The following is an 18,844-nucleotide window of genomic DNA, read 5'->3' on the forward strand; positions in this document are numbered from 1 at the left end:
GCCTTGCTCCAGCTGCAAAAATACTGCATCAGGTTGTCAGCTTTTGACTTCATTTCACTTTGGTAAATAAAAATAAAGCTGCTGCTAAATGCCATCAGCAGTGTGAGCTCTCGTTGCGTAGTTCATGTTTGTGAGAACAAGGCCTTAAAAACTCCTTTAACGTTTCAGCTTTTGTGGAGGCTACTTTCAATGAAAATTTTCACTTCATATATTTCATACATAGCTATATTGTTTGCCACACAAAACTGTACGCATACATGGGTTTTAAAGAGTGCCAGAAAATAAGGGTCTTGTTTACCTTCCTGCACTCTGTAAAAATACCCTCCCAGACTTCTGGTCAGTAACCAGAGAGCAACACAGCTGAAAAACCCAGCAGCTGAGAGGAGGTCCCAAATGTACCTAGGATGACACAAAGACTTACAAACACAGCCAAATAATCCCAAGGAGTACACAATATAAATGCTTTATTGCTAGCACAGAGGTTTCTTTTTAAGTAAATTAAAAGAAATAAATCTTCATTTTCACATTCTATATTGCAGTGTAAAGGTAACTAGCTGGTTAATGGATATTTTCACTTGGACACACGCTATAGGAGGAGAGCATGACATTCACATGGAAGAACTCAGAAACGTGGCATCTCTCAAGGCATCGGGCCACTGAATGCACTGTCGTTTGTCAATAACAGCAAGTAGAGATTTCTTTAAAGCCTCCTGACTAGACAGGGGTTATAATAGAAGACCGGTATGGCCAGAAAGCAGAAGGCTGTTAAATAGAGAAGGCTGCGTATGTTGCCCATATTCCATGACCTCTAGATTATGTTTGGTACTTTTAAATAAATGATCTTCATCTAGGTCAGAGACTGGACTGGATTTGGCGGCCGGAAAGAGGAAAGAAGGAAAGGAAGCCGACACTGCCCACATCGAACTGGTGGATTCACCGGAAAGCAGAAGAGGAGTGTGTGGCTGGGAGGAAAAAGACCGGCTGCCGCACACCTCCAGCTTGGAAGCCGAGAGGCAAGAATGGTGAGTGGCTGAGCCACAGGCATGATGGAGCAGCTCTGGTGGAGCACGGCAATCGTGGCACACCGGAACTCTGCGAATGGAAAAGGCAACCTCCAGGCTCGGCCAGGGTTCCCAGGTTACTGCCCAGGGATTTAGGGCATGACGGGCCCAAGGCGCACCACAGCACGGGGCACAGCAGGAGTTGGTGCAGTGGGGGCCGGAGCAGGGGAAGCTACAGATTCCAGCTGCAGAGTCTGTTCACTCAGTAAGAAGTGTCAGCCGGTGCTGAAAACGGAATTATTTCTGCAAGGCACCCAACATTACCTTTTTCCAAATTCTTGAGCCTACTCAGATCGTTTTTTGGTTGATTTTAAAGATTAGCTTTGGAAAAGATTTTATCAATCTATGAAAAACAATGCACCCCCTGCCTTATTCCAGAATAACCCAGAAGGAATTAAATGTGTTTCTGGGCACACATGTGCCTGCACGCGCACAACCTCCCACCCCAAAACCATGCAACAAGCTCAGAAGCTGTGAACTACACATGATGGTCTCCAGATCTCATCTTCCTGATCTTTCACTCATGTTATTTACGGATGTAAGGCAACCAGATTGGGTCAGGACTATCCCAAGTTCTCACTTCCTAGTCCATCTGCAGGGTACCAGCTCCTGGCATTTTCAGTCTGGTCTGGCTCTAACTAAAACCATTTCATGTTTTGCTTTGAAGAAATGGATAACATGAAATAGTAATTTGGCTGCAAAACCTTGGAAAATTGTTCCCGGCCCAAACATCTGCCCCAAATGAGCTCAACTGAGATCTCCTTGGAGGAGCGGGAGAGGGGTCAGCAAGGAGAGCCGGAAGGGGGAAATGAAGACAACGGAAAGGCCACCTTCCCTCAGGAGGAAAGTTTTGTGACAAAAGGCATCAGCGAATACAGCTCCCTCCTTCTGCCCCTCACTGCGGAAGGAGACAGTGGATGTGCCCAACTATCTCTTACCTTCATCCCGCTCTCCCCATATTTGGTATCATTAGGTGATCCCTCACAGAGTGCCAACTGGTTTGCTCTAGTTATGCAGTGACTGGCCTGGCCTACATATTATCATTTAAATCTTTAAATAAGGACCGAGTATCAGCTTTGAATTCCTGAGAGCTGGGCCCCACAGGGAAAGCAGAGAGGGAGAGCGTGCAGGCTGGCCTTCACCTTCCTTCTTGGTCATCTTAAGAGTTCTTCTGGGGGATCTTTACTGTCACAGTCTTCACTTCGGAGTACTCTCGCAAACCAAATTCTCCCCTGGAAAAAAGAGATGGGTAGAATCAGATACCAGAGGCTCAAGCAGCCCAAGCTGAGCGATGATAAGAGTCCTGGGAAGGTGCAGTTGACCACCTACTGACAGCAGACCCGGGGATTTTCTTGTAAAAATTCCTAATGGATGGACAGCCCAGCCATCCTCTGAGGAGCTGGGAAAGCTGTCATTTCATGAGCAATCACTGTTTCTTAAAGGTAAATGATGATTCATCTTCACAGTATAGCCTAGAAAGGCAATGATTCTCACCTACTCAGAGAAACAGACCTGGGGGTTAGCTTGCGCCAGCAGTTACAGAGACCAGGTTGGGCCCCTGGTGGGCCCTGGGGGCAGCAGCAGGACCAGGCCCCAGGTCTCTGAACGCCTGGGCCAGTTTCTCCCCAAGGCAGCACTGGCTCTTCAGGACTATGTGTGCCTTGCTCTTCAGACCCCACATGCCTGTCACGGGACCCCCAGGATGTGTCTGCTCTCCTAGAGATCTAGTCCATGGGTAACTGGGAGAAAACTACAAAATTGCCAGGCTAGGGGCCTCTCGGGTGGTATTCTAAATTCCTTCTCATTGGTCCTTAGAGTTAATAAATGGAAATGAATACCCAAAGGCCTACCACAGAGGAACACAAATCACCTGCAATGCCTTAAACATATAATCCTGAATAAGCACTGTCCACAGATGCCCCCAGAGCCAGGGGAAACAGTCAGGAAATCAAAATAACTGACTATAAAAGAACTGGGAAGTGGTAGGGAGCTGTCCCCCAAGACTCTTCTTTCCTCACTTCCCCTCCTGGCTCACAGAGCCCTCTGGGATGTTGGTCACGGACCAAGGAACACCATTCACTTGATAAACAAGCATCTACTGAGTTATTAGTATGGGGCAGCACCACGCAGGGTTGGGTGAAGGAGAAACTAAGTAATCGGTCCCAGCCTCTGAGGAGCTTGCAGGTGGCTGGGCCTGAGAGGGCGGCGGTGGGAGCTGGGTCACTTGTCTGTCTAGGTGGCCACCGGAGGCACAGCCCTGCCCAGCCCTCAGACACTCTGCGAGGCGTTTTCCAACCACCGTATTAAGGATGCTGGGGTGTGGCAAAGCCTCGTTGCTACCACGTTCCTTTCTTCACTTCTCCAGTCCCAGCTCATTTTTACCTCATTTTAATTGCCTTTGGTTTCTTTTCTCTATTTCACTGCAAAATCAAGCATGTTCTCCTAATTCTTTTCTTTAACATACTTGAGATTTTTCCCTTCTAATCTTTTTAAAGTCACTCCTCTGTGAAGCTTTTCCTGGCACTCTCAGCAGGAGCTCTCCACCCTTCCTCTGTGCTCTGAGAGCGCTTGGCACCCGCCTCCATCACAGTGCTGTCACACAGCGAGGGGCTGCTTGAGGATCTGTCCCCCCCACGAATCTGTATCTTACTGATCTGGCTGGCTGCCCTCTACCAAACCTAGAGTGTGGCCTACGGCATCAGGCTCGAGGAAGGCACTTGATCACTGTGGGAGGAAGGGAGGAACGGAGGGCCGGCGCACTTCTTGCCAACCCCTTCCCCAGTTCTACCCAGTTAACAGATCTGCCATCTCTGTCAGAAAAGAACAAAAGAACACTTGGAGATACATTCAAATAAGAAAGGATTAGGAAAGGCTGTCTTTAAAAACAGTCACATATAAAAAGCACAAAGTTACTGTAACTGGGCTTTATAGTGGAGATCTGCTGTAAATGACTCCTTCTGCTTCCTTCTAGGAATCCCCATGGCCCTACACAAGGTTCCAATCACTTCGCCAGCAGCTCCTCTGAGCACCAAGGGCACGTGAGTTGACACGGCCCAGGGACATCAGCGGGCAGCCAAGGAGCACCTGGGGCAAGCGTGCTGTTCTCTCATCGGCACTGGCCATCTTGCTCACAGGAATGAGAAGAAGAAACTTGGAAATGCCCCCCTCAGTAAATGGTCCCCTCATTAGCCCCATCCAGGCTCCCAGTCTCTTTATTACCAGCTCAGCTCTGGCTCTTTCTGAACTTTTTCCTGCCCTTAGGCAATTCAGAAAATGTCTCTTCATCACGGACATCATCTGGCTCCTGTTTGAAGTGAAGTTACTCCCTTCTGGTTTCCTGGCTTGTGCACGCACTTGGGGCAGACCCCGAACCACTTTCCTCCCGCTCAAATCTATAACTGGGTTGTGAGAAATGGAAGGAAGTCCACAGTCAGAAGTCTCACGAGATGGCTGCTTTCGAATGTGACTGTCGGATCCTAGTACTCTTTGGGTGTGTGAGGCAATGGAAAATCCTGCTGGACTGGAGGTGCTCCTCTCCTGGGTCCCAGGCAGCCACTTGCCACCATGGTCCATACACAGCCTGCTCCGGACTCAAATCTGCCATAAAAAGTACATTGGAGCTGGGGCTCAGCAGACAGGAGTGCCAACTCGGCTCTGCCATTAACTGGCTGTGTGACTCCGGCCGAGTCACCCTCATGCTCTTGGTGACCAGTCATCTCTCAGGCAGTATCCTGAATGTCAGCAAATATAAGTATTAGTCATGAGCTTGCTTCAACCATAGATTCCTGACCCTCCTCCTCCAAAGATTCTGCGTTAGTAAGTCTGAGGGGGACCCAGGAGATTGTGACACAGCTGGTTACCTGCCCACCCTTTGCGGCTGTAAGGTCTCCGAAAGCCCGGAAGTTCAGCGTCTTGGGTTATTTCACCATCTCATTCCAGAGTCTGTCTCTCAAATCGCCTTAAATTCTACTTACTCCAGTTCAGTTCTGTGCACACACAGTTCCGCAGTTACGGAGGAGCTCCACTACTGCACGGAACGCAGACGTGGTGTTATCGACACGTCCCGACCTCTCCACACAGTCACCCGCAGAGCCTGACAATGGATCAGGGCAGCGGCACATGCAGAAGCCTGCACTCCTGCTCCTCAGGCAGACGCGGTTGTATTCCCTAATTTGAAGTAAACTTGGCATGCCTACAGGTGAGGTGAGATCTTAGATTTCCGTGTCTCTCAGCCAGCTGTTTTAGGAAATCAGTCAGACTCACACATAAAACAAACAGGGATTTTGGTTTACGGTGTATATTTCCCTGCCCATTTCTTTGGCTTACAGCAGCATTTCTCAGAGCAGGGTCTCCAGACCACCTGCATCAGAATCATTCCAGAAGCTTGTTAAAAATGCAGATCCTGGGCCCTGGCCCAGATCTACTAAATCAGAATCTCTGAGGGTGGGTCCCTAGACAGGCTTGCTTAGCAAGCCCCTTCCCCCAGATGGCAGGTGACTTTCTGCACACACATGCACGTGTGCACACAGACGCAAACTTGGGAAGCCCTTATTTAGAGTATCCTAACAATGCTTCTCATCTTCAAAGCCTGTGTCTTTAGTTTTTAAAATGCTGCGGTTCACGGCTTTCTTGTCATCCCCTCGGTTTGTGACACATATTTTATAGCTTGAGCTCTACGACTCCTTGTCTCAGGGGAGCTTAAATGAGGAAGTAAGGAAAAGCACAGGAGAGGGAAACAGACAGAATCAGCTGGACAGGCAGCACTGACAGACTCCGGCCAGTCTCAAACCTAGGAGTCAGAGGCCGGCCCCTCAGGTGACCTGCAGAGGGCAGCCCTCTCCACAGCTCTCTGTGGGGGCGAGCTGAGGGGCTCCGCCAGCACTCCCTGTAGTCTCATTCCAGAAAGTCCTACTTCCCATCTCTGTTCCTCTTAGAGGTGGGCAGAGATGTCAGGGACCAAAGCTGCATGGAGTTGCAGGCCATGCGAAGAACGATTCGGCCCGGATGGAGGGTTATGTGGAGTTTCTGGGACTGTGTTAAATGAGAAGGAAGAGTGGGGACCAGGACAGGAGAGGTGCTTTTATTTGAAGCGTTTCCTACCACTCTAGGTCATTTAAGGAAGATAACACGTTTGGGAGGCAAGTAAGGACAAGGAACCATACAATTTAGACAAGATGAAGTGAGTCTCATCAGAGAGCACTGTTTCCTAATTATTTGTTAACCGTACCAGGAAGGCCATCACTACAGAGCCTATGAGACGAGTTGAGAGAGGCTGTTCTTCAGTCTCTTGGTCACTGTTCTGTGTGGTTCTGACCCAGCAAACTGTCTCCTGGACCATATTTCTAGAAAGGGGGAACGCTTCCGATAGGAAAAGACTGGATCTGGACAATGTCACAAGCCTGAGTGCTGGCAGGACGCCTGCCTCTGATGAGGGTCCAGGCCCAGCCTGGGATTAGGAGCCATTGACCAGCGATTATTCATTACAAGTATATTTTATGCCCATGATTCACCCTGTTAATGATCTGTAACAACAGTCAAGGCGAGCAGCATTCCCAGAACCAGTGACTGCCCCGACAGTTCAGAGACTGGGAGAGCACAAACACAGGGGCAAGAAATGAAATAAGTTGAAGGCATCTTGAAAAGTGGAAGCAGAGAGTTAAGGCCCCATGCAAGTTAAGAAGAGATACCTGGAGGACGTGAAGACGTTACAAAAGCTGAAGGAATGCTAACAACTGGGCAAACAGGGTCCAGATTGGTTATGGGCTCTGGCTGTAAAGCAAGCGAGAGGGACGGAAAGCCAGAAGCAAGGGTGCAAGCAAAAGCAGTTTCTCCCTGGCAGTGCCAGAGACAGGACGTAAGCTGGTGATACTAGCTGGAAATGAGGAAAAATTCTGCCACACTTCCAAAGTAATATGTTTGTTAAGAAAAGAGAGGATCACCTCTATGACACTCACCTACTTCATCAATATGATGCTAGCAGCTAAGATTTTCTGAAAGTTTGCCAGACCCTCTGCTGGATGTTTGGCGTAGTACTTAATCCTAACACTTAATCCTCACAGCAACCCTCTGGGGGTAGGTACTATAATTATCCCCATTTTGTAGATGAGGAAACTGAGACTTACTGAGATTAAGCAATTTGTCCAAAGTTGTACAGGTATTAAGTGGTAGGCAGGATATCTATCTGAGCAGTGTGATTCTAGAAGCTCTGCTTTTAGCCTCAAAGCTATACCTGGCTTTATGGTTTAATGGCTGGGGCTAGAAATTACCAGCTAAAGTATCTGAAGCATGAATATCCTCGGAGCTAGTCTTATGGGCTCACTGCACTTTCCCCCAAACACCATACTTATTTCTCCCACAATGCCTTTACTCCCTCTTTCCCCGCTGCTACCTTGCTTTGCCTGCAAAAAATATTCCCCTCTCTCCATCTACCCAAAGCTTCCTCTCCTTTAAAGACCAATTCAAACCCCTCTATTAGATCATATCTAAAGGTTTTCCAGACTTCTCCAGCTCCCAATGATCTCTCCCATCCCTGAACTCCTCTATCACTTCATAGTCTTTTCTGGAATTCTTCTGATTCTTTCAATGTTGTGTATTTCATTTATCCACAAAATTTTAAGCCCCTCAATGAGCTGCATCTTCCCCCACAGACCAAGCATCAGGCTTACCATATAGCATATGCTCAATACTTGGTAGTGGATTGATTGTGAACTAAGCATTTGCTCAAAAAAGGAAACATTCAGTAATGGCAGAGGTAATGGGCAGAGATGTTCCCTCTTGTGAGTCACAGGATTCAGAAAACATGAATCTAGCTCCTTTCAAAATGAAGGAAAAAAATTTTTTTCGAAGGGGGGTTATGTCACCTCAGAAGACCCTGGCTACCATTCATCCTCAGAATGCCACTGAAAAAATCCATTTATATATGACAACTGCAAGTAAAATCCCTCTTGAGTCGAGTTTTCTCTGTTACAGGTCCACTTTTCAGGTCCTCAGCATCGCAGGAGGACTCAGCCTAGCTCTGATCCTGTGCCTGAAGAGTCCTTGGGCCTGGCGCCCGGGATTCCTTGGCTGGATATTGTGGGAACTAACTGCATTTGGAGCCACTGAGACCTAGCTTCAAATCTCAGATCTGCCACTTATTGGCTGTATGACTTGGGCCAGCTACTTAACCACTCGAAGCCTTAGTTCCTCATCTGAACCATCTGTAATACAAAGACACGCATATCTACCCCATAGAATCATTGTGAAAATCAACCAAATCAATGTTAGGAAAGAAGTTAGCATAAAGTCAGACACAGGGCAGGCATTTAATTAATGATATCTATTACTGTTATTGCAAAATCCTTCTCAGGGGTCTTCTTTCTGTAATCGCTGTCAAAACATCTTCTATATGCCGAGAATCTTGGCCTTAAAAATTTTGCTATCTACTCAGCTCCCATAGAACGTCCTTTAAAACCCTCTGAGATTGGGTGTAAGCCAACCTTTCTACTGTATCTTCAGCAGGTCCCCCCATTCATCCTGTGCCCTAACCCTGTATTCCCAGCTTCAAAGAACCTACGAGCAGGTGACGTGAGTGAGTGAATTCCATGTGTATAAAATGACTGACAACCAATATTCAGCCCCCAGAAGCAACAGGAGTGGTGGGAAATATGGCGAACTGCAGTGCTCACAGCTGTGGCAATTTTGCTATGGGGGAATGAAAATAAGGAAGAAATCCAGAATTTATGTAAAGCCTCCTCATTTTTGAACAGCAGGTAAAGATTTTTAAATGCTGTGGGGCAAAACAAAACATTTCTGCAGATTTGTCCCTGGATTGGCAGTTGGTGACCTTTGTTGTAAACACACCAAACTCGGTTTTGTTCCCTGATGATTCCGCATTTGTCATGCCTTCGTGTCTTTGTTCTTGCTGTTCCCTCTGCCTGGAATGCCTGCTCCTAAAAAATGAAATGTTATTTCCTCTGTGACGTCTTCTCTGACCCCATTAGGCAAAATTAATTGAGTTTCCTCTGTACTTACACGATGTTTGACGTGCTTCTATAATAGCCTTTATTATATGGAATTACTGGCACATTAATTCTTCTCCATTCCCACTTAAGTTAAGGGAGCTGTGTTTTATTCATTTCTGTAACATGTAGTACGGTGCTCAGCTTACAATAGTATGTGTTCAACAGAATGTTTGTTTAATGAATGGATGACAGTAAGAGAATTAAACTATTTTCCTCTACGCTGATATTCACAATCCCTACTTCTCTGCAGGCACCAGCAGCTTTGAACACTTACATTTCTCTCCCATTTCCAGACATCTTGAATCCCCCAAAGGGGCTCTGGGCGTTTAAGGCATTGTAACAATTGATCCTAAAAAAACAAAACATAGTACTGTTAGTATGAATTCTGCTTGCACAGAAATAATCCCACTGACGTGATATTTCTTTTAAAAGTTTTATTTTTTAGTTCCTTTTTTCCAGATGAAAAATTTACAGCTTAAGATTTACTTTGATTTCCTGATCTAGCCAGTGAGGAGGGCATCCCTTCTCTGGTGAAGTCTGGTTGCCTTCGGTCTTCCCCCAATTTTCAAAAGACGTGCATTTATTTCACCCAGGCTCCGGGGAATTACAAGACCCCTCCACCACCAGCAGAAGGTGTTATGGCCAGAACAACGAGACTGACTCTGATCTTACCAAACCGTCCCAGCCTGCATTGCAGAAGACACCGTGAGGGCCTTGTTGATGTCATTAGTAAAGACAGCTGCTACGAGTCCAAAGTCTGAGTTATTGGCTCTTTCAATAACTTCATCCATAGTCTTAAACCTCAGAATTTCCTGAACGGGGCCAAAGATCTGCAATGAAATAGGTTGACCCAACATGACTGCTCTGCCATGCCTTCACCTGCTTTCTACATTTCAAAGCAAAGTTACTCTGCCTTCGTTATTTAAACGCCATTTAAGTTTAGTAACACAAAACTGTAAAATATCCCACATTTTCCCAGAATAAGATTACATAAGAGTCTACCCCTAGAGTTTATTTAACACCACCACATCCCCACCCTCCCTGGCCTCCCTTGATTCCACTGTGTGTTGGTTCTCCATGAGCCGCAGGCATGGCTCCGGAACCGAGAACTACCGCTCTAGATGGCTGGCTTATCTGCAACTGGTCTTTCTCTCACATAAACATGATGATTGGATGTTATCTTTTTCCTGGTTAACACCCTTGTGACTCACATTTGGGGGAAGTGAAGTGTTCCCATTTGGGGGAACTGAAGTGCTCCCAGTGCATTACTGAGACCGATGATTGGCTATTACTAGTGTTCTGTTGGCTAATAACAACTGCAGTCATACAGCATGTCACCTGGCCTCCATCTAGCTTGCATGCCTTTTTGTTTAACTTTTTTCCTGAAACTGGGATTTTCATAGCCATGTTTATTGCTATTATATAATGTATATAAAATACAAAGAATTAAACTCTAATATCGTTCGCTGGAAATGCTCTGGAAACCATCCCAGGAAAGATGTGGCTTTTGTTAGAAGTCCGTATTCGATACCTCTTCCTTTGCAATCCGCATGTCATCAGTGACGTTGGAAAACACCGTGGGCTCGATGAAAAACCCCTTCCGGCCCAGCCCTTTGCCTCCACATTCCAGCTTGGCACCCTCGGCCACACCACTCTGGATGAGTTCCAGGATCTTGTTGTATTGTTTCTTATCAATCTACAGAAGAAATTACCTAATGACTCCAAGCAAAATCTTCCATAAAAATGGAAATAAGCATATTCTCAAGAATCTCTCATTTGTGATTTTTTTCAAGACTTTATTACACCTAGTCAAATCATATGGAACTGCTGTTATTTAACCATTTCTGATCTACAAAAATGGGAATTTTGAATGGTTCAACCCAATATATTGAGAATTCCACTAAACGGACTCCTCTGATGATTACTGCCGAATCAGAAGTACCAGGTGAAGATTCAGGCAATGTTTCTAAACGATACAGACACTGGCTAACTGGCTATTCACTGCTTACAAGGGGGAAAATTGAGCTCTATAACCAAATGAATACTTTAGCAATTTGTACTGACACTAAAAAGATGAAAACAACAGATGAGCTAACATACAGCCTCTTTACATTTGCTACACATCAGGTCCTATTGGGGTATATTTTTAATGGAACTACTACTACACCTTTAGAGCAAAGGATCCAGTTAAAGAGTAAAGGCTAGCTTCCTAGATCACAAAATAAGGTCAGTCTTGCTCCCCAAAGTTATAGAGTTATCACTCAATTATTACGGTAAATAATATAAAAACCTACATTCACCTGAGTTTGAATTGCTCAGCTAGAACATCGATCTTCTCTCAAATGGCCTCAAAACCAAGGAGATGTTGTTTCTTATCAGGAAAACCCACACTCTGGTGGCCCAGATGAGATCTGGTCCACATATTCCCTTAAAAATTCTCAGATTCTATCTACCGTTTGAAACCAGAATTCCATCTGGAAATATGCCTGGATGATTGTGGAGAACCTGCAGAGCTAAGAGGACATCCTGCGGGACTGTGCAGGCCCTCACCAGTCCGCCACAGTACATGAAGCATTCAGAGCAAGAGAGAACGCACGCAGAGCGGAAAGCAGACAGCCCGTCATTTCCTACACATTTACAAGCTACAAGCGATATCCCCAAAGTAGGTCAGGTTGGTGGAGAGAATCCTTGGCAGGTGGTAAAAGGATAAATGACTTCCGGGAATAAGAGATACCCACTGTCCTTGACTGCTGCATCTATGGGGATGTCTTGAGGTCCAGTGGTTGGGGCTGGGTTCTAGTGTCAAGATCCACCTTGTCATGCCTGGGTCTTTCCTTAGAGCTGAGAGACTCCAATTTATCCCAAAGTTCAAGGTATCCTTAAAGCAACCCTAAGTCCTTAGTTTCTCAGAGATGAAATTTAGAAATGGAAAGAGAAGCATAAGAAATAAGCAATGCCTCACTGGCCACACTTCCAGCCATGAAGATAAAGCAGAAGAGTAATGAGGCAACAGAAAAACGAAGATGGTACTTTGTTGGGTCTCACTAGAGTGTCATGCTCACCAGAAATTAAGTAAAGAAAGGGAATGTTTATGATTTCTCTACCTGGGGTCCCTGCTCAGTGGTGGGGTCAAAGGGACTCCCCACTATGCGCCTCTTGGCCCGCTCCACGCTTCTTCTCACAAACTCCTCGTAGATGGACTCCTCCACAAAGATGCGAGACCCCGCGGTGCAGCACTGGCCTTGGTTGAAGAACACGCCCTGGTGAGCCTGCTCCACGGCATAATCCACTACGAGAGGAAACAGCCATGTTCTCAACACTGCTTCACCTGCAGAGGGCCTGTCTACGGAGCCACCTCCCTCCGCTCTCCAAAGCCCCAAGTGTAATGTCATGCTCATCACAGAGCCTAATAGTGAGTAGCAGGGTGAAGAGCCCTGGACCGAGAATGCAATTTAGTTCTGATTCTAACTAGACCCTCACGTTACTTGCTATGTTAACTTGGACATCTTCACTTCCGTGAGTCCCTGTCTTCTGTAAAAAGAGGGAGTGGACCAAGTCATCTCTAACGGGAGTCTCAAACCCCAATATTCAAAGGGGCTCAGCAGATAATGTAACAGTATGAATCTACCAGGTAGGAAAACAATGTGAGGGAGACTCGGAAGGAAAGCCACTACATCTGGCTGCGGCCATGCATGAAGATAAGCCCGTGGTTGCCCGAGTTGCAATTTTAAGAAAAAACAGAAATCAGTATTTATAACGTGTAGTTTTTGTTTTTTAAGCACTGTGTACTATTTAGACAGGTAAACATAGCTAGATCCTGTATTTGGACTGCCAATTTGCAAACCCTGACCTGTAGGACCTTGCAGCTGTATGTTTAATTAGTATTTTGGTGAATTAAACTGTAACGCAATGACACTTCTTTGAAGACATTAAATTTCCTCTATATTTACATGGAGTTGGACAATAGCATATGACAACTCTTTCACTTTCATCTCTTTTATCTTATACTTCAAGAGAGTATTAATAAATCCAGTGTATGCTAGTTGTTAAATATTAATAATGATTGAGTCAATCAATCAATGACATGTCAATGGACTGTCTACTCCTCAAGAGGAATTCAGGTAGAAGAATTCCGATCCCCTTGACAACTAGTATAAAGCTGAAGCTGAACTCTGAAAATTTCAAGCTGGGGCTGAAATTCAGGCAATCTGCTTTCTGTTTTCTCACCTCTCCAGTGGTGAAATTGGGGAAGCAGCTTTGCTTGGCAGGATGTGAAGAAGAAAAAAGATGACTGAGAGAGATTTGGGCATTTCGTTCCCTGCAAAGTTTTCAAAACAGAAAGACCACACCTGTGCGCAGTGGGCTAGACAGCATCCTGCCTGGAGACATGGTTTCCTCGGTACTGCTCCAAGCCTCCAGAAAGTCCTACTGCCAAGCGCAATCACCTCCAACTCAGGTCTGTTCATACAGAACTGAGAATAGTGTGCTGTCATCTTGACTGAAAGGCAAGGGAGCAACAGAAGGGGTTTGGGATGACTAAACAGAGAAAGGATTGTGGGTCTGGGAAAACGCTGGCAGGGTTAGCGAACTAGAATTTTTTTAGTGATCTCCAAAGCTACATGTGAGAACTTGCAGATTTCTTGAATCTAGGCAGAGAGCTCGTGTTTCAGGTGTTCTGACAGAGGCTTAGACCATTGGTCTTTCTACCATTTGGCAATGACCAAGCCTTCATCTCTTCTATCCTGTTCTACAAAATCACTGAGTCAAATGGCTTATTAGTGTCTAGAAAACAAACTGTATTCAGTTGTCAATTGATAAGTGCTCTTTCCCAATATTAAACTATTTTCTCCTTAGAAGGAAGGGTTCAGATTCTTCTTCTTGAATGCCCTTAGCTTCAAAGATCTTTTTCTTAGCGTCCTATCAGAAGTGGAGACACGAAAGAGAGCACTGAAGAGCAATGTGCCTGGACATGTATGAGATGTGAGGTTGACTTACAATCAGCATCTGCAAAAATAATATTGGGACTTTTCCCTCCAAGTTCCAGAGTTACTCGCTTCAAATTACTTCTTCCAGCAGCTTCTTGGATAAGCTTTCCAACCTGAAAGAAAGGAAACAGAGAGACATTTCACACACCTAGCCAATGAGATAGTCAGTGGCCAAAGCCAGCTGCGGGCAACAGCGGGATGCAGCAGTAATGGATCCTGCAAGACAAACCCACCACTGGGTGACACAGGAACAGCTCCTGTGGTCAACTTGTGTGCATAAGATATAAGTCAGCTGGGATACAGTGTAATGTCCACACTAAAGTGAGTTAGATGATTGCTTTAGTTCATGATGGAAGCAGCAAGGAAAAGGGGGTTAAATCTCAAATATGAATCTCTGAAAGATTTCCCTGAAGACAAGTGGCAAACAGAATGTAACTAGAGATTTTCCATCACCGCATTGTTGCTTTTAGCTTTGGACTCTGGCCTCTAGAAAAAAGCCAACTGGCTCCACTTGAAAGACATGATGAGTGCAACGCACATTCCTCATTTATCTCCAAAAATGCCAGGTATGACTTTAATCACATGGTCCAAATATATATATATATATATAAGCTCGATGTTATGCCTTTGCCTCTGCCTAGGACTGTAGTAAAAGGATTCCAGAAAGCTCAGGATCTGTCTTGATTTGCATACTGCCCGTTTATCCAGAATCCAAGCAAACGATAGGCTGAGTTTGGAGAAAGAGTTTATCGTTGTGTAGACTCCTATTTCCACTGAAGTTGAAAGCATCAAAGTGGAAACCGGGATACATCACCTAGAGCCCCCATCCAAGGAAGAATGTACTGCCTCAGAGACTAGGAATGCTGTCAGCTCCTTCAGAGTCTGCCTCAGCTACAATGAGCTCCCTTGCTCAAGGGGATACCCTCCCCTGGAAGTCCCACATCCACTGATTGTAGGTGGCAGGGGGATAAAGGCCCTGCCCTTTCAGCCCACCACAGGACAACTCAGGGAGACCATAGATGCTCCACCATGCCGCATGTGGTTGGGTGAAGCCATCAGGGCTGCAGTGCAGTTGGACTTCCCCTTGTGTCCGCTCCCCTTCAGCAGAGATCCCTAATGAACAACCTGCATTGCCAAACTCCAGCTCACTGACTCCTTCCGGATGACCTGACCTGGAGCAGAGTGCTGCTCTCCTGGAGGGCAGAGGTCACTTGATGGAAAATGCAGAGTCACCATATCGTCCATATAGGCAGTCTGCTCTTGTTGAGATGCAAAATGCTACTTGTGCCTGGAATCGTACTGAAAATTAAGTATTTTAAAAGCCTGGAGAAGAGAAATGCTAAATTTACATTTGACTCCTCTGGTCCCTTGTTGAGATCCTCAAAGTAGGACCAATTACTGCCCAAGCAGTGAAGAGTTGCGGTTAAGAGAAAAGGCCCTGGAGCCTGAGTTGTTTACTGATTCTGCCACTTAGCAACTATCCGACCTTGGGAAATTTATTTAGCTTTGCTGGGCCTGGGTCCCCTCCTCTGTAAATGGAGCTAAAAATAGTATCCACCTCAGAATTTAGTTGTCCTGAGGATGAAGTGATTTCAGATATACGGCCCTTAGACCCCAGCCTGGCGCACAGTAAGCACCCACATGTGCTAACCATGTGCATGAGAAGCTAGGCCCCTCTTCTTCCATGTTCAGTGAGGGACATGGAGGTGACTGTAAGAGAGGTACTAACTAGACCTTCCACAGCAGGTCTCCTCATCTGCCAAACTGTCTACATGTGTCGACTGCTTCAGGAAAACCCTGGGGAAACTCTCTGACTGCCCCCTAGTCTCCAATTCTACTCATTAGCTGGATTAAATGCCTTTGTGTTTTTATTATTACTCTATCTCATGGCAAAAAAATTTAGGAAACATAACTCTCAATCTGAGGAAACCTAACCTTGGGGAAAAAACAGCAATGTCTCTGAAAAAGGTAAAATTAGAGTCTCTTAGTTTACAGAACAATGTTACTTACCGAGCAGATAAGAAGCACTAACATCTGGCCCTAACATCAGCGCATCAGCCAGACTGCCCCTTCTCTGCCTTGCAGCTTGTCTCCCTTCTACCTCGAGATAAACTCCCTAGGAAGGCAGGTTAGTGAAGGCCCCATCCTCAGGCAACATGTTCCCTCTCCTTCAAGAAGTAAATCCATGTACAGGAAGGAAAGGAGAACCTGGTCCTCTGTTCTGGCAAGAGACCAGCAGTCAGGTGAGAATTATGACCAAAGCCTGAGACCCCTAATGAGACGAGAAACCTGCACCCAAGGGCAGGAGGGGGAAAGAGCACCATGGGGGTCCGTGAGAAGGCTACGGCCTGTGATTGCCTGTTCCTCTGAGGCATTTTAGTGTGCTCGGCTCTTTTGCCCTGTTAATTGGTGGAGACTCATTGTAAAGTCCAGGAAGACAAACAGACAAGAGCTTTCTCAAAGAAGATAATCACTGGAAGTTATGAATATTATTAGTTGCATTAAAAACTAAGCTTTACTGAGTGGGTTTGTGTCAGACATTTACACCCATTCACTCATTTAGGCCTCTCAAAAACTCTACAAAGTAGGTACTACCTCATTTTAAAGATGAGCAAACTCAAGAGTTAGAAGTCAATGGATGTTCGCAGGTTACTGGCAGAAGCTGTTGGACGCTATGCAGGCTGACTCCAGGGCCCAAGTGTGGGCTCACTCCCTCTCCTTCCATCCCCTCCTCCAGCATTCTGCCTTCCTTTCTGTATTTACCAAGCACCCAACGTGTACAGCACACCTCCAAAACCTTGTCCTTGAATTCCAAATGGATTTCAAAGTGAGTAGGAATATCACCCTTTTGTAGACACAAATGATGATCACAAATCATCAGTCACATTCTGCCTTCAGATTGACACTTTAAAAACAAGCAAAAGCAAGGAGAAATCATAGATTTTCCACACAGTAAGAATAAATGTTTGGGGCTGGTAAAGAGTGCTGGCCCAGCTGGCATCACATTTCTGTTAGTCTTACTCTCTGCCATTCATCAAATCACTCTATGAGTCGATATTTTTTGCCCCTAGGAATGTTGTCCAGTGATTATTCTCATGGCTACAGTAACTATACAAAAATTTTGCTCAACGTATGGTCATCATAGAAAAATACCTAGGAATAATTTTCTTGTATCAATGCTTTGCCAGCCTTTCCTTAGAAGCCAAACTTGTGCTAAACACTGAAGGCAAATCTCAGATGAATAGTGCCTTTCCTCTTCATCTTTGGAAGAAGGTCAAGTTACAGCCCAGCCTCAAGAAAGAACTGGATGAGTCAGGCCACTGGAGGACCACTTCCATCTGGAGTGGCCTCAGGACAGGATACTTGAAAAATCCCAGTTTTTACCAATCTCCTTCCTTCAACACATCTTCCTGGTTCTCCTTCTACGTGCCAGCTGCAATGTTGGGCACAGTCTCTCACTGACAAGGAATCCACAGCTGAGAGGACTCCCACGTAAAGCTGGCAGTGCAGTTTTGCAGTCCACTTAGGGAAAAATCTGGATCTGACAATTTTAGATCTGAACAGATGAAATTATGGTTCTGCAGTACTTTGTTATAACCCTGAGTCAGACTACTCTGGGCCTTCCCCATAAAATAGGGCGAGGATGCAGCAACCTTCACTAATTACGGGATCAGGTGTCATAGACCTGCCCACGACACTCTCAGTTTCCAGGTTGGACTCTCTTTGGAGAACACATTACTATTCATGAATTCCGTCTGTGAGTGGAGCGAGGTTAAGTGACCCCAAACAGGAGGCACTCCCCATTGTTATTACCACGAGGGGAAAGGAGGTGAGGGGAAGGAGAAGAGAGGCAACTCCACAGCAGGAGATTCTTCAGAGGGAGGAATAATGTTTAAAACGAAGAGTTCAAGCGAGAACTCACTCCGTGTCTGCTTACCAAACATGGTAGGTTGTCTGCAAACCAACCTAAAATATTACAAATCCCATGCAAAGGTTTGCAAAACTAAAAGCTATGGGGTTAGAAAGTGTAAGAAAGAGCAAAATGCAGACATCAAACAAAGGCCTGGTGTTCACCGGCCATCTTAGATGGAACAGTAGTAAGGAGGGTCCTTGGGGACTTGTGCTACATGGTCACACAGAATGCCTTCACACATGCTCAGGAGGTGGACGTGCTGGGTGAGATAAATGAGGCTGCAAGGAGGCACAGTTCTTCTGAGTGCTTAAAAGTCAAGTCAATAGAGATGAACTTCATAAAACCAAGCCCTATTCTGATGGAATAGGCAATCTGTAAGATAAAATAGATAAGCATACAGTATGAGAAGCTAAATGCTGTATGTGAATATAGATTAAATAGGACAAAGTCACAAAATCACCAAAGTTTGAGTTCATCATTATCTTTTTTTTCCAATCAGAAACGATTTCACAATATACCCTTATTACACCTCCTGTCCTGTCTCTGACAACCTGGCTAATGATAACCATACTGAGGTTTATGGACTACAGTTCGGCCCATAGGAGTCAGGAGACGCAGGTACTACAAATTCTGGCTTGGCTCCTAACTTCCCTTCAATTTGGGAAAGCCACTTCCCCTCTTTGCGCCTTGGTTTCTTCCTCTGATGAATGAAGGCACAAGGGAAGCAGTTAATCTGTCCCTTCGTACTCCAGGTAGTTGGAAGAGATTAAAAAGACACACAGAACTCCTTGAGCCCCTGCTCATTCTGAGAGTCTGTCCGCAATTCTTTTGAATTCTTCTTGCCTTACAGAGCAGAAGTAGCTTTTCAAAGCAGCACCACAG

General features: G+C 45.6%; 1 protein-coding gene across 3 annotated transcripts in view; it reads right to left on the bottom strand.

The window, feature by feature from the left end:
* Positions 1-453: 453 nt before the first annotated feature.
* ALDH1A2 (aldehyde dehydrogenase 1 family member A2) overlaps positions 454-18,844 on the bottom strand; it is a 91,376-nt gene continuing 72,985 nt past the window's right edge. For all 3 annotated transcript variants that reach the window (XM_046649985.1, XM_046649992.1, XM_046650002.1), the window contains 6 exons: positions 14,060-14,162; positions 12,169-12,353; positions 10,596-10,760; positions 9,737-9,894; positions 9,339-9,413; positions 454-2,293 (listed from right to left, as the gene is read on the bottom strand). In XM_046649985.1, coding sequence (XP_046505941.1) covers positions 2,221-2,293; positions 9,339-9,413; positions 9,737-9,894; positions 10,596-10,760; positions 12,169-12,353; positions 14,060-14,162 — 759 coding nt within the window. In that variant the 3' untranslated portion in view covers positions 454-2,220. The remainder of the gene's footprint in view (positions 2,294-9,338; positions 9,414-9,736; positions 9,895-10,595; positions 10,761-12,168; positions 12,354-14,059; positions 14,163-18,844) is intronic.

Source organism: Equus quagga, chromosome 2 (assembly GCF_021613505.1).
Source record: "Equus quagga isolate Etosha38 chromosome 2, UCLA_HA_Equagga_1.0, whole genome shotgun sequence".
Taxonomy (NCBI): domain Eukaryota; kingdom Metazoa; phylum Chordata; class Mammalia; order Perissodactyla; family Equidae; genus Equus; species Equus quagga.